General features: G+C 38.3%; 1 protein-coding gene across 8 annotated transcripts in view; it reads right to left on the minus strand.

Annotated features, from left to right (window-relative positions):
• Window positions 1-6,615: 6,615 nt before the first annotated feature.
• LOC138740421 (protein JTB-like) overlaps window positions 6,616-15,782 on the minus strand; it is a 32,379-nt gene continuing 23,212 nt past the window's right edge. For 3 of the 8 annotated variants that reach the window (XM_069893051.1, XM_069893041.1, XM_069893023.1), the window contains exons 4-6: window positions 14,932-15,017; window positions 13,635-13,708; window positions 6,616-8,401 (exon numbers count right to left, since the gene is read on the minus strand). In XM_069893051.1, coding sequence (XP_069749152.1) covers window positions 8,245-8,401; window positions 13,635-13,708; window positions 14,932-15,017 — 317 coding nt within the window. In that variant the 3' untranslated portion in view covers window positions 6,616-8,244. Of the gene's footprint in view, window positions 8,425-8,552; window positions 10,183-10,261; window positions 11,668-13,363; window positions 13,525-13,634; window positions 13,709-14,931; window positions 15,018-15,782 lie in introns of those variants that run through there. The other 5 variants (XM_069893061.1, XM_069893059.1, XM_069893068.1 and 2 more) reach the window with 5 other exon arrangements.

Here is a 15,782-nt window from a genome sequence, read left to right on the forward strand (position 1 = left end):
ATGGTCATTAAAGCCCCTGCAACATCTTTACCCTGTTCAGATACCCCAGTTACATTCACATTGATTGGGGTCCTCATTCATGAGTGAGGAGTTGCAACAATATTTCCTTTCCCAGGGCATAGCCACGAGTAGAACCACCAGTTGCAACCCCCATAGGAATGGGTAGAGATGTAATGGCACGATCTGAAGGGCAGTCATTTTGGACCTCAAGTCGAAAGTGGCAAGAGGTCGTTTCAGAAGCACTGCATGCTATCAGGTCCCTGCTCTGCACTGCAACCAACACCACCCCACATGAAAAAATTTTCTCCTTCTCTAGGAGGTTGGCGTCAGGAACCACGCTGCTGGTCTGGTTGACAACCCCAGGGCTGGTGCTTCTCCATAAGCATGTTAGGACCCACAAGGCGAACCCACTGGTTGAGGAAGTACACCTCCTGCATGGTAACTCACAGTACGCCCTGGTACGGTACTCAAGACGAACTGGATGACAGTGTCCATCTGGGACCTGGCTCGAGCAGGGGCTCTGGCACAGAAGGTTCACTTAGAGGCCCCTGTCAATGACAAAATCGGTCCCAGGGACCACCCCGACAAGTGATGAAGTGAACCCACCACTATGGCCCCTCAGGCTGCCGCCCCACCACCTACAAACAAGTCCTCTCGCACCCCCCCCCCCAAGAACTGGTACACACAGACACAGTTCAGCCCTCCAACACTTAGTCTGCTGAACAAGCCTATGCTGCATGAAACGCAGCAATAGATAAAACCACCGGATCGGTTGAATCTATGAACTGTTTTGGACTACACGACCAGTGCCGATAGACATTGCCCTGCATCACCCCGCCGGACTTCATCTAAAAAGGGTGAATGTGGTGGGACACAGTAGTGCAGGCATGACCTCGCTGGACTGGGCAGGCTGGCCCATCTTCCAACCTTGTAGCTCCTCCCTGCAAGATCTCCAATAAAGGCTGCAAGCCCTAGTCTCTTCCCTCCATGCCTGCCTTGGACATGAGCCAGTAGAGGCATGTCAGGGTTTTCTGGTTAATAAAGCCTTTGACTCCCTGCTTCGTGTCTGCAGGTGGTCATTGATCGTGCGACAGACTCTAGGTATTGGATATGCCATTTTAAACAAAGAAAAGGAGAAATGTCTTCATCCATAGGGTGGTGAAACTGTGGAAGTCCCTGCCACAGAAGACAATGGAGTCACATATTCACAAACAATGTAGATTAATTTCCTGATGTCAATAGTGTCAGGGATAGAGGAGAAAGCAGGAATAGGGAGAAAGTGAATGATCAGCTGTGATCCTATTGGAGCTGGCACAAAGAGCTGAATGGCCTAATCCTTTTTTTTTGTTTCCTTGCATACAGCCAACCATCACTCTGGTTCTACCTGTAAAGGACAATGAGGATTTTGTATGGTTCATCCTTTACATCATTTCAAAATCGTAAGATGAATTAATGTCATATTACACAGATACAGAACTGAACAGCGTGTAATGTTGCACATGATTGGCCCGGTTGGGAGACTCAAGTGTCTAGGAATGTAGAAGCTGCTGAAAGTGGCACCACAGGCACGAACCAGTGGAAACATCAATGTGAGATGCTGCCTCCAGAGGGCAGCCAACATCATAAAGGATCCCCATCACCCTTGTGACCACAAGTCACGTCTTGCTGCTCCATTCAGGCACACAGCACAGAATCCTGAAGTCCATCACCTCCAGGTTCAAGAACAGTTTTTATGCAACAGCTTTTTTTCTTTGGCTTGGCTTCGCGGACGAAGATTTATGGAGGGGGTAAAAGTCCACGTCAGCTGCAGGCTCGTTTGTGGCTGACAAGTCCGACGCGGGGCAGGCAGACACGGTTGCAGGGGAAAATTGGTGGGTTGGGGTTGGGTTTTTCCTCCTTTGCCTTTTGTCAGTGAGGTGGGCTCTGCGGTCTTCTTCAAAGGAGGTTGCTGCCCGCCGAACTGAGAGGCGCCAAGATGCACGGTTTGAGGCGTTATCAGCCCACTGGCGGTGGTCAATGTGGCAGGCACCAAGAGATTTCTTTAGGCAGTCCTTGTACCTTTTCTTTGGTGCACCTCTGTCACGGTGGCCAGTGGAGAGCTCGCCATATAACACGATCTCGGCTGCACCATTTCATCAGATGCAAGGATCGACAATGAGATAGACAACAGACTCGCCAAGGCAAATAGTGCCTTTGGAAGACTACACAAAAGAGTCTGGAAAAACAACCAACTGAAAAACCTCACAAAGATAAGCGTATACAGAGCCGTTGTCATACCCACACTCCTGTTCGGCTCCGAATCATGGGTCCTCTACCGGCACCACCTACGGCTCCTAGAACGCTTCCACCAGCGTTGTCTCCGCTCCATCCTCAACATCCATTGGAGCGCTTTCATCCCTAACGTCGAAGTACTCGAGATGGCAGAGGTCGACAGCATCGAGTCCACGCTGCTGAAGATCCAGCTGCGCTGGATGGGTCACGTCTCCAGAATGGAGGACCATCGCAACAGCTAGAGGGTTCTGGAAACTCCCCATACTTTCCTCACCCTAACCATAAACTTCTCTGTCTCCACTACTGAAAAGTCTTTTTTCTTGTATTGTACATCTACGCTTTGACAGGTACTGTATTATCTTTTTTCTATGTTGGCATATTGTAGTGGATGCATCTTATTACTTCTTTGGCTACAACTAGACAGAATTTTGGTACATCTCTATATTGTACTTGTGTACATAGCAAAAACTCACATCGACATGGACTATCAGACGCACTAAACTGACAATTTTATATTTTAGCTATCACATACTTTTGTATTGGTCTATATTTGTTCTCAACTTGAGCACCAGGGAAGGATAGTTAACCTTATAAAACTGATCTGAATCACTGGTATATTTCTGAAGAAACATTTGATATTAACTATCTTAAGGAACTGTTGGATAAATTATTTAAATGACTAATTTTCTTATTAACTTTCACTTTATTTTCTTGTCCTATTCCACTGCTATTTCACTTGTGAGAAGTGTGTATTTTTATGAGAATGTTTTTTGATCATGATCTGAAACAGCAAATGGAGTGAAATAAAGGAATTGCACAAGGTAGAAAACTGGTCTTGACGAAGGGTTCTCCCCAATACCTGATATTAAACTGGTCTTCATTAAATATTTTGTCTGATATCTTAACAATTCTTTTTCTCCCACTGAGACGGCTCAACCTGCTGACGAGGCTTGACCCACAGAGCTCCTCTGGCAGTTTTTGTTGCTCTAAACTGATGTTGACTATTTTGGTATGCCAACGATCAGAAGCGATTCTTTTCTCCAGACCATAGGAGGCTGAGGTGTGACTTGATGCAAGATATGAGCTGCACACATGGTGTATACAGGCAAAAATATTTTTCCTCCCAATCAAAAACAAGAGGGCATAAGTGGTTTTGAAATCTGTATATTTCACAGTGACACAAGGACATAGAATTAAAAAGGATGAAAAACCTGGTTAAGGAAATAATAAGAGATGGAGCAGATAACAGAGACAATGCAAGTATGATATCGTGGCAGTTAAAGGGGGGAACCGTGAAGGAACATGAGAATAAAATTTGTCGGAGGTTGTGTGGCAGAATATGGCTACAGGAAAAATGGGTAATGCACAGGAAAAAAAAAACATAAATTTTTAATTTGTGCTGACTGGTTAGATGTCACTATTGCACAAAGTAATAGAAAGACTGACCAAGCAGGATGGTTCAAAGTGTATTAACAGTTTTGGGCAAGCTCTGTTTATCGAGTACAAAATGGAAGATTAAAAAAAAGGGTCACTGGACTAATTAAAATTGAAGACGATAGGGAAATTTAGGTGGCTAATCGGAAAAGTGGAATTGCCAGTGTTACTTTAGTGGGTAACCTGTAATGGAGTAGCAAAGGTTCTTGATTCTCAAATAACAAGGTCTGTTCATAGTATCAAAGTGAGAAATGTTCTGCGACGGGGACCAAACATATTAGTTTCAATTGTCCCCATGTAAAAACCTCCTTGAAATTTAAAACAAAGGCTAATTTTTAAAAAAAAGGGGTTGTAGGTTAATTAGGGTATTTGGGCAAACAGGCTCATGGGCCAGAAGGGCCTGTGCTGTATGTCTAAGATTTTTAAAATACATAAATTCCACTGGACTTTTCTGTGCTGTCTTTGTATTATCCCCGAGATCTAACTTCTAGCCTATTGTATTGAAAATCTGCTGAATTTGATGATGGAACATTTGAGAATGCAAGTGATTTTTGGAATATTGAGAGAGTAAACAGTAATATTGATTATGTTTTGCAGTCAGTCCACAGTTAGCTTTTCCTGATTTTCTACTTTGTTAAAATGTAGAATGCAGGATTTTCATCCTGGGTCTTTTCAATCCTTTCCTCTCCATTAAAGCCAAAATTCTACCTCATTAAATCTGCAGATCATGACTATTTTCCTTCAAGTGGAATTACTTTGTTCCTAAAAACTGGATTCCACTCTGGTACCAGATTTTACCATTCTAATAGACACACTACAGCCCTATTCAGGTGAAGTCTATCCCTCTGCCTCTTGTTAATAGAATTTGAGTGTTCAAATATGTACAGTTCTAATCTTTGAATACTTTTAATTGTGCTGAATGGATTCCAAATCTGACAACCACACAAACTCATCTTTGTACCATTTTTGCCATTGGTTCCCTTTACTGCAGTTAAAATTTAATGGCATATTGACGTAGACTGTGCGTTTGTTTCATTCCTATCATCAGTTATTCTGGATCTCAAACATCTCCAATAACAAGTAATTTTACATTACACTGTTCATAATTTAAGGATACTCAAAATGTTTTACAACCAAATGAATTACACTTCGTGTTATTGTAATGAATGACATAGTGCACAGCAGACAAATTAAAGAAGCATGATTATAGATTGTTGTTAAGTGACTAAAACTAGCAAGGACACCGATAGAACTTTCCTTCTATCCACTAAATTGTGTCAAGAGATCATTGTGGGAATTAAAAGGATGATGGGCTTCAGTTTAACATTTTTAAAAAGTCAACTAATTTAAAAAAAATTTAAACATACAGCAATCACAAAGGAAACATGCCGGCGACTATACTTTTTGAAATGTCCGAGGAGATTCAGTATGTCACTGAACTCTCTGGTACAAGTGTACCATGGAGAACATTCTGGCTGATTGCGTCACTGCCTGGTATGGAGGTGCCAACTCTCAGCACAAGAATAAACTTCAGAGGGTTGTTAACTTGGCCTGCAACATCATAGGCACCAGACTTCATTCCATTGAGGACATCTACATGAGACGGTGTCTTTAAAAAAAAAAGCAGCCTCTATCCTCAAAGACCACAATCATCAAGGCGATGCCCTCTTCACTCTGCTACCATCGAGAGAAAGGTACAGGAGCCAAAAGACAAGAACTCAGCTTCTTCCCCGCTGCAATAAGATTCCTGAATAATCAATGAACCAAAGACACTGCCTTACTTTTTGTGTACTATTAATTTTATTTTTTTATAGTAATGTTGTAAGATGGTTATATGAATGTTTGCATATGATGCTGTCGCAAAACACTGAATTTCATGACTTGTTCATTTCGATAAATTCTGATTCTGGTAACAGGCCATTTTGGCGCATGTCTATGCCGCTCAAAATTAATACTCAATTAATCTATGCCCCTGGTACATTTCAAACAGTGGGAGGAAATCAAAGCCCCTGGGGAAAACCCACGCAGAAACTGGGAGAACGTACAAACACCTTGTGGACAGCGCAGGATTCAAACTCTTGTCCTGATCGCTGGCACTGTAAAGTTGCTGCACTAACTGCTATTCCAACTATGTCATCCTAACAATCATATAATCACACTTGCTTATATGATTGTGCATTCAAGTCACTGTAATGAGGTTTATTCCATGAAGTTTATAGACTCGATTCCAAAATATCACATCTCTAATGAATAAAATGTTGAAATGCTCAGAAAAGAACAGGAAATTTCTACCAGGAAAAGCCAGTGTTAATTTAGTGTGACCTTTCAATAGTCTTTTAATTGTCCTTACTCCCTCAAAGTTATGTGCAAGTTTCTCTGTTCATCTAACTTTTTTAAAAAAAAGTTTATATTGCCTCTCATCTGTCTTCCTGTTACAAACTGAACTTGCAATTAAAATAACTTTGTTTAAGCTATTTTTTTTTACAAAACCCTTCATTTTCAAATTCTCCTTCAAGATCAATTGCCAGTATTGGAGACCTTCTAAAATAATAGGTGTGACGTGTATCTTATTCATGGTGAAAAGCCAATAAATAACAAATTAATGTTTACAATATCCCAGAAACAACAAACCTTGAATTTTTTTTTTAAAAATCACCCATCATTCTGATGAAAGATCACGGAGCTCAAACAATAACTGTCTGTTTCTTCACAAAGACCTGCTCCATATTTCCATTACTTTTTGTCATTATTCAGCACCTCCAAGAGTGAAAAACAGGACCTAAAAATGAACATTTTTAGGCTTCTTAGGTCATAATTAAAGCGAAAATGCTGGAACATGGTGCAAAACGAAACAATTCAAAGTCCTTCACCAGAACAGACCTGCTGCATTTATAACAAACAGATTTCCAGCATCTGTAATTTCTTTTTTATTTTCAGTTTCTGAATTCAAAAGTATTTTTCTCCTTACAAGAATAACAGAATGAAAGACAGGTTAACGCATTTAGCAATGAGACTGCAAAAGAAGTTGGCATGAGGCAAGTTAGACTATCGTTTTATCTTTGTTGCATTCACACTGCCATAAGGATTAAATGTGTACATGTGAATTTTAATTTTACCCTTGCACTGTTTATTAAAATGCATTACATCTGTGCCTGTGATTATTTGAGCAGTAATTGTTGAGCTCGTTAAAATGTTCCAATTACAATCTGAAATATCATTCAATGCCAAAAAAAGTCATGGCCCAAAGTTAAAGTTGAACCAACACACAATTAAGATTGTAATTCAATAATTATCAAAATCAGAAACCAATTAGAAAGTTGAGTTATAATGAGGATAACAAGACAATTTTGAAAAGGTAGATAATTAAGTAACAGTGTTGCCCTTTTTAGAGGTAGATCTGGATTTCAGTTTATGATTACTTAATTATCTTGATGTTTTGTCCAAAAAATATTTGGCCATTGTAAGCTGGTGGCATGAGAATTAGAGGAATTGACAGATATGTCACAGAAAATAAGTTGCGAGGAAGTAAGTGGGGCAATGCATTTGGTATGATTGCACTGAGTAGATGCGGTGGGCCAAATGACCTTTATAGGGAGAAATATTTGTAAACCCCAATTTTAGACTTTATAAAGCCAAAAAACTGAATTCCCCAATTATTTGTCACTTTATCATTAAAGGCAATCTTAAAAAGTACTTCACATTAAGGAGAAAAGTTCACTATGCAGAGAAAGATTTTTAAAAGATGAACATTTTTAACTGAGAACCACAGAAAGGAAAAATGTTTAGCCCCCAACTCAATCCTTAAACCTCAATGCTAATTGAGGTTCTGATTCTCAATGGGCTCAACCAACTTGCAGATCTCAGGTAAGGCACAAAACAAATAATCAGAAAATTTGTTTATAAGAAAAATGATTTTTCCTTCCTGGACAAAACATAACAAGGATTAATTAGGTGTTAGTTTTGTATTTTATTTCTTCAGAATATTATCCCCCGCAAACAAACCCAGAGACAATTTATCTTGCTTTTATTAAATATTTAGATTACTTTTTCTTGTTGGGTCAGCAGCATGGCAATTAGTAGCAGGCGAGGTGAAATATAAACAAGCAAATTCAATTCAAACAAAACAGTGGCACAAGAAATTCATAGTAAAATCAGTACCAATGTACTCAGTTTTAAAGATACATATAAAAAGTACTATTCAACACATTTCCTAGTATCTAATAAAATAAGGTACTGAACAGACTGTTCTCTTCTATTTTATACTGTCTACATAAATAGAACTTTTATATTACAATTTACTTCTCCATATAAATATTGTACAAATTTATTATCTTACCACCACATTCTAATATTTATGATTGCCTTGAAAGCTACTTCAGTGAAACAAAATCTTTACACTTCCTCCAACATATACGATGGATGGTATTAAAAAAAAAGGATTGAACACTGAAGATTTCCATTTGAAGAAAAAGTTAATTCGGAAATCAATTCCTCTGAACTGCTTTGGTTGCAAATCAGATGTTAGTAACCGTTGTAAAACTAAATGTCTTCAAGGTGTCGTCGCACTTTTAGTTCTGCACGTCTGTCTAGGGTCCTTTGTCGGAAAGCAACAATGATGGCAAAGAATACTCCCACCAAAACAACAATTCCTTCAAACTTCCAGAATTTTAGTTCCTCCATTTCAACTGAACGACAACTAGGGGTCAAAGTGAAAACAGCCTTAAGCAAAAAAATAGAAGTTTAATATTTTTAATAGATTCCCTGGATCCAACATTAAAGAGAGCTGTTAAGTTAATGATACATGCAATGATGGCTTTAAAATAAAATCAAATAATAGCCTTACAGGATCTATGATAAAGAGTTTATTGTCATATACCTCTTACAATGTACTTCCGCACCAAAATTCTTAGTTGCTGCAACTGAACAGGTACTTTTAAAAAAATTTAATAGAATACATAATTGAATTTAAAATAGGCAAAAAGATAACGAATGTTCATGATGACGCTTGTACAGTACAACAAAAAGCTTCGCACATAGTCCTTTTGTAGATTGGGAGTAATCCATGATTGGAATAACACTGGGAGCCTTATAGATGTTGGAAAGAAACTGTTCTTTAACCTGGAGGTGCTGATAGGCCATTATGCAGTACATTTTTGTACTTTCATTATCGGTAGAACAAACAGATCAGCTTCTGTTCATAAGCAACGCAAAGTCTGAGCAGTGAAATGTCTTGAATACCAGTAAACAATAACTTAGAAATATTATTTCATATTATATTCCCATTTAACCACAAAGAACAAATTCTCAGTTAACTCTTTTGAAAAGCATATTGTGGACAGATTGCAGAAAGTGTTTACAAGCTAAAGACGAATCAATCTGCTCAGTCAAGTGGATGGAATAAAGGCCTCTGACCATTAGGGAAGCCTTGATCCTTATTTGCACTATTCAATGTTACATAGTATGGGAACACCAATACCCCTGAGTATCAAGCCCTGCAAAAGGTAGTGGACACAGCCCAGGACATCACAGGTAAAATCCTCCCACCATCAAGAACATCTACTGGCAACGCTGCCATCAGAGAGCAACAGCAATCATCATGGATACACACCACCCAGCATACACTCTGTTCCCGCTGCTGCCATCATGAAAGAGGTCTAAGTGCCACAAGGTTTGCACCACCAGGTTCAGGAACAGCTGTTTCCCCTTCATCATCAGACTCCTTAACAACAAACTCAATCAGGGACTCATTTAAGGACTCTTGTACTTTACTGATTTTTTTCTCTCTATATTGCACAGTTGTTTAAATTTCTTTATTGTTAACATCAGTGGTTCTCAACCTTTTTCCTTCCACTCACATACCACTTTAAGTAATCCCTATGCCATCCGTACTATGTGATTAGTAAGGGGTTGCTTAAGGTGGCATATGAGTGGGAAGGGAAGGCTGAGAATCACTGCTTTAGACCCAGTTGTTACTGAAATGCTTTGCTTGAGAAAAATTGTCATTGACCCATTTCCTTTGGAGTTCTGAAACCATGCACATAACGAGTCAATTAGTTACAATTAAAACAGTGGTTTTCAAACTTTTTATTTTCACCCATATACCACCTTAAGCAATCCCTTACTAATCACAGAGCACCTATGGCATACAACCACTGGTTTACATGTATACATTGTGTACAGTTTTTTTTTTTGCACTACCAATAATTCTGCCTTGTCCTCAGGTAAAAGAATCTCAGGGTATTGTCACATTTGTGGCCCGAAATGTGAAGTTAATAAAACATTGAACACAAGTTTTATCAGGTAAACTTCTCCGAGTCTTTATTCTCCAGTTTCCTTTGTTCTCCTGCTTGTGCTCTTATCTCTCTCTCATACCACGTGACTTCCGGTACATCTCATACATATTCATTATCATGACAGGTATATCCAGCATATATTTACCAAGAGGGTAAAGGCATTAGGAAAGAGGTAATCATAAAGCTGAGGAAGAATAAATATTTATGAAATATTTACAATTTTATTGAACTATATTACTTTTAATTTTATAGAAATATGTTGCTTTTGATTTTAAAAGTTTATATATTAAAAAATTAAAAGATAAACTGAAAGGGAGTACAGCATCAGACCAACAAAAGCATGTAATGGATATTGGCATGATGTATCAGCTCAATTATGTGACTGTTAATACAGAAATCTGCATGATTTAAATTTAAGAAATGAAGTGATATTTGGAACATAATCCCAATTAGTTTGGACACAAAAACTATTGAATTCTTTTTAAAAATCCATCTGGTTCACTAATGTTCTTTAGAAAAGAAAAATTACCACGCTTTCCAGGTCTGGCCATCATGTGGCTCCAGACTCGTTTATTAAGTGGCTTTTAAGCTACTCAGTTGTACCATTATTATAAACATTAAATAGTGAAGGAATAAGACTGAGTAGATCACTTGGCATCAATCTGAGTACCAAATTCTGCAACAGCAAAATCATTTCCAGGCTATCAACCTGGCAAATTCCTTGCAAAACATGTGTGGAAATTTGTAAAGCCATCCCACAGTCTAGTCAAGCAACAGCTTGATAATAGTCACACACATGGTACGTACCATGAAAACCTTCACTGTTACAACTGCTGGGATAATCCTATTCTAATGAAAGGAAAGATGCAGAGATGGTGGCACAGTGGTACACTGGCAGGAGAGGTAGCCTGCAACATTGGCTGCAAACACTTTGAAGTCTCATGGCATTAAGGTCAAACTGATCATCAACATGAATCAGAACAGGATCATGAACCGATTCTATCAATGTACAGCAAGTCCTCATCTGTGGATCATCTTATTTGTAAGGGCAGCCTTGAAGAATTGGTAAACATTGAATATTCCACCAAGACCCTTTGCTATAGTGTCCAGTGAATCCTGCGTGAGATGACGTCAAACAATTGGTTTCCAGCTGTGGTCAGGAATCTGTGGCAATTTTTGTTAGTTCCCATGTCTATTCTTCATAAATATGCAAAATGACAACTACTTACTACTTATGTGACATCCCAAATCCTGTAGTCACTGGGTGATTTAGCAGATTAGTTAAATTAAAAATTGCCAGAGCCATGGTTTGAAGTATGGATGAGGTGTGCAGCTGCAGTATGAGCCTGCCATGTGGACCAGGGGTGTGCCAAGAATTTGGAATGGGAACACCCAGGGTCAGGAAATGTGGTATGTTTAACAGAAGGAGCAAGAGTCAAAGTACATGCATAATTGTGTTGAAAATTCTGTCGTTGATGTATGGTGAAAAAAATCCAAAGCTAGTCAATTTCTTTGTGTACAAGGTGAAACGTACATGGGAATTCTTATATCCACTCAGTTGTTATGACCACTACTTCATTGCAGCCTTGATGTCATTACCAGCAGTCTTCGAGGTATCTGCACTTTTTATTATCCATGATAAATCCATATTTCTCCTGGATAATGTCAACTAAGTGTAATAGCAAATTTAACTTGTTTAATGTTGTATTCTAATCATCAAGAGCAATATGTAAAATCAAAAGTTACCCATGATTATTACTGAGTTGAGAACATGCTACAATCCACCCCTGCACTGTTTCCACCCCAACCACCACTTTATTTGACGCCTTTTCATAGCAACTAGCTGCATCCAAGAGACTAATGCAGAAAACTTGTTATATAGACACAGAGGAGAAAATGTAGTTTCGTAACTAAATGTTTTAAAATTCTGTTTAAAAATCTTCAGGCTAGTTTAAATAACAAAGTGTTTAAATAAAAGTTTGTATTTGAAGAGTGTTTCATGTAGCCCTGGAAAACCCCAGTGTTAATGCAGCGTATTTTAAGTATAGGAAATGTGGTAAATGCAACATGACAACAACAGAATATTGTTCTGCTTTGGTGATGTTGATTGAGGCCAGGAATTGAAAATACCAATTAAATAAAATTAAATAGTCTATCTTTAAAATTGTTGAGGGTTTCAGTACAGTAGATCGTTCCAATTGTGAATAAATTCAAAACTTTAACCTTAAGATAGTCACTAATAAATCCAGTTTAAGAAAAACGTGGAAGCAGCTTCTTTACTGAGTGTGCGATCAATATAGCATTTACAGCAAACCATGCAGATGCATTTGAAGGGAAAGTGCAAGAAATAGAAATGGATTTGATCTATTTTGTGTAGTATATTCTATCAATATAAGTTACACAAAATGGTTACAGATAAACTTGTTTGGAGAGATAGTGAGAAAATGATTTAATGAAAATTATGGAATTTGATTGCCATGGACCATGTATTATGGAATAAAAGGCAAAATAATAATTACATTTATTCAATCCTATTCAGAGTGAGCTTTCAATCTACAATTCCCTCCATTGTAAATACCCGCTTATAATTCTCCCCATGTCAATCCACCTTTGACCAAAGTTACTCTCTTTTAAATCCCTCTCTGACTTAGGAGCCATTTTGTTCTTATGCTTCTGGAGCACCAGATATTTACATCAAGATAAAATTTCTGTAAAAAATTGCTACTGTCGGGTCCAATCTCAGACATGTGCTTTTACATTTCTATATAACAAGTTTTCATTTAGTGTTTTTCTCTGTCAACAGTATCACATATCACAGCCATTCTCAATGGGGCGCCCTACACTCCCCGGGGGCCACAGCACATTCAAGTAAAAGCCTTGATTCATTTTCACTTTACGTAACATAAATATTTTCTTGGTTTTTTTTGTGTGTAGTCGGTAGGAGAAAATCAAAAATTGACTGCTTCACAGGGAAGGGAGCCCATAAACTTTGAGCAGGGGCCTGAGGGGGCCAGAACCAAGAAAAAAGTGAGAATGGCTGACATGGAACACCAAGTTAGTACATCACAGTTCCAAGCCCGTGAGGGTTTCGAATATGCAGTATTTGCATTAATGATTCTTTATAAAGTGGTAGATGAAACACTGTTACAATAAATATATGCAAATGATACCCACCCAACACCACTATATGACATTTAGCAAGAATGACAACAGTCAGAGCAATCCTAATTATGAGCAACTGTGCTTCGTGCAGTTTGTAATTTGAATATTGTAAACCCTGCCAAAGCATCACATGTGACAAGAATAAATACAGAAATTGAAACCTGGCATCTAATCAGCAATGAAAATAGCAAACATCGTGTGAATTGTGAGTTTAAGCAACAAGGTTAATGGCCTTTATTATTTTTATGCAGGAGACAAAAGAAGTCCAACTGATAAGTAGCAGGAGGTCATGTGGTTCCCAGAGAAAATAACTTGCCTTATGAGAAAGTGAAACCTGGAAGCACACGGTATTTGTGTTTCTGAACTTAGAACAAAAATAAAAGGAAATTTATTGCTTTATTTGGTCTTTCAAATATCAACGACTCCTTAATTTAAATAAAATATAATTCAGACTGAAATTAAGGGTTGCCTTACCTTTTATATCTCCGGTCTTCTGCACATTTTAATTCTTCAACAAAACCCGTAAATGTACATTCTGTATAGACGGTCTAAAGAACATTAGATGAGAGATTACAGAATAATAGCAATGAACTTTTAAAGACAACCTACAAGACATAGATAAGCTCAACAAACTGAGGCCAAGAGTTGGTTTTTTTTTAAAAAAAAAGAGAATCTGATTTTTTTGAACATGTGGCTTGCATGTCATACATTTGCAAATTGTGTGTTTGTTTGATCAACATAGTAGGTTTTGCATTTAATAATATCATTTATCAAGGTGGATAATAAGCCTTTCTACATCCAAAAATTAACAAGAAATATGAGTGTTTCCTCTAACGTATGAACCTGTCAGACAATTGATGCAAGACAAGATTCCACAATTATTTTTTGTCGTTAGCAGTTTTTTTTTATTAAATGATGTTGCTGGTGGAGGTGGAAGGACGTGTAAATTAGAACATTAATTAAATACCAAATTAAGTGAAGAGAAACAAAAGAAAGCAGCCATGCCTGTCAAGGCATCGAAATGAACCAAATAAATAGAAACAATTTTCAGAAAGCTAACACCAAAGTAACAGGAAAGATCAATATATTTAAGCCTTTTGATCCCACATCAGGTTTAATGCAGCATCTGAGCCATTAGCTTCAACATTATTTCATTATGCGCTGGGTGGGTCACGTCTCCAGAATGGAGGATCATCGCCTTCCCAAGATCGTGTTATATGGCGAGCTCGCCACTGGCCACCGTGACAGAGGTGCACCAAAGAAAAGGTACAAGGACTGCCTAAAGAAATCTCTTGGTGCCTGCCACATTGACCACCGCCAGTGGGCTGATATCGCCTCAAACCGTGCATCTTGGCGTCTCACAGTTTGGCGGGCAGCAACCTCCTTTGAAGAAGACCGCAGAGCCCACCTCACTGACAAAAGGCAAAGGAGGAAAAACCCAACACCCAACCCCAACCAACCAATTTTCCCCTGCAACTGTGTCTGCCTGTCCCGCATCGGACTTGTCAGCCACAAACGAGCCTGCAGCTGACGTGGACATTTACCCCCCTCCATAAATCTTCGTCCGCGAAGCCAAGCCAAAGATTTCAGAGGCTTATAATGATTAGGGACACTGTTGCCTTCCCAACTAGTACAGGTACAAGTATAAAGTGTCACTGGAAACAATTTGGTTAACTTCTAGGTGTCAATTTAGAATGTTCTCGCAAAGAAAATATATAATCACATTACTTTAAAGGACAAAAATATATGAATCTCACACAAACATTCATACCTTTTCATAGTCAGTGCAAGGGCTACATGCTCTTATAATGCTGTATTCTTCATTTTCCCAGCAAGATCTTGGTTGCAAAATATTTGCTGTTCAATTCATAAAAATATATTTAGAATATTACTTATTTTAAAAAAGAATCAGTTTCTGCCCATGCATTTCACATCCCATAGCAATTCTTTTAAGCTTTTGGGCTCAGGGAGTAACACAAATTAGCTCATGACTCAACAGCTATCTTTTAAAGAAACATATTTCAACAATTACCAATATATGAGAGGAACTCAAACTATGAAAATAGGGGATAGGAAAATAGAAGAAAAACTGATGATAGAAGGGAGAAAGAACTGAACACCACAAGAACAAGAAACTGATTGCAGGGAACACTGGAAAAGATACAAAGTTTTTCCTCGAGGTGCTTGATTCAGGTTAAATCGAATAGATTTTTCTGTGCTACATAACTAACTATCCAATGGCCCAATTCTAAATTTATTTTTATGGTGCAAGAAACTCAACACACTGAATTACAGTAAGCAATTTCCACCATACTAGATTAAAATAGTGTTATTTCATGAAACCCTATTCCTGTCCCATCACCCAATCAAATTGTTTTGGACTTGATTACACTCTCTCCTCCATTCACATTTTTCTTTAGCCTTCTAAGTGTTTTTGGGGTGGGGGGGGCGTCAAATTATCATAGATTCTTCTAGTTGGAAAATCAAAAGAACTCTTTAAAGAGAACTAAAGCCATCTGACTTTGCCTTTCTTGTTTATTCATTCATACAACATGGGGATGAGGCAACCAATGCCAGCATTTATTGCCTAGTCATAAATGCCTCTGAATAGAAAATGCAGTT

The sequence above is a fragment of the Narcine bancroftii genome, chromosome 1 (assembly GCF_036971445.1).
Source record: "Narcine bancroftii isolate sNarBan1 chromosome 1, sNarBan1.hap1, whole genome shotgun sequence".
NCBI lineage: Eukaryota > Metazoa > Chordata > Chondrichthyes > Torpediniformes > Narcinidae > Narcine > Narcine bancroftii.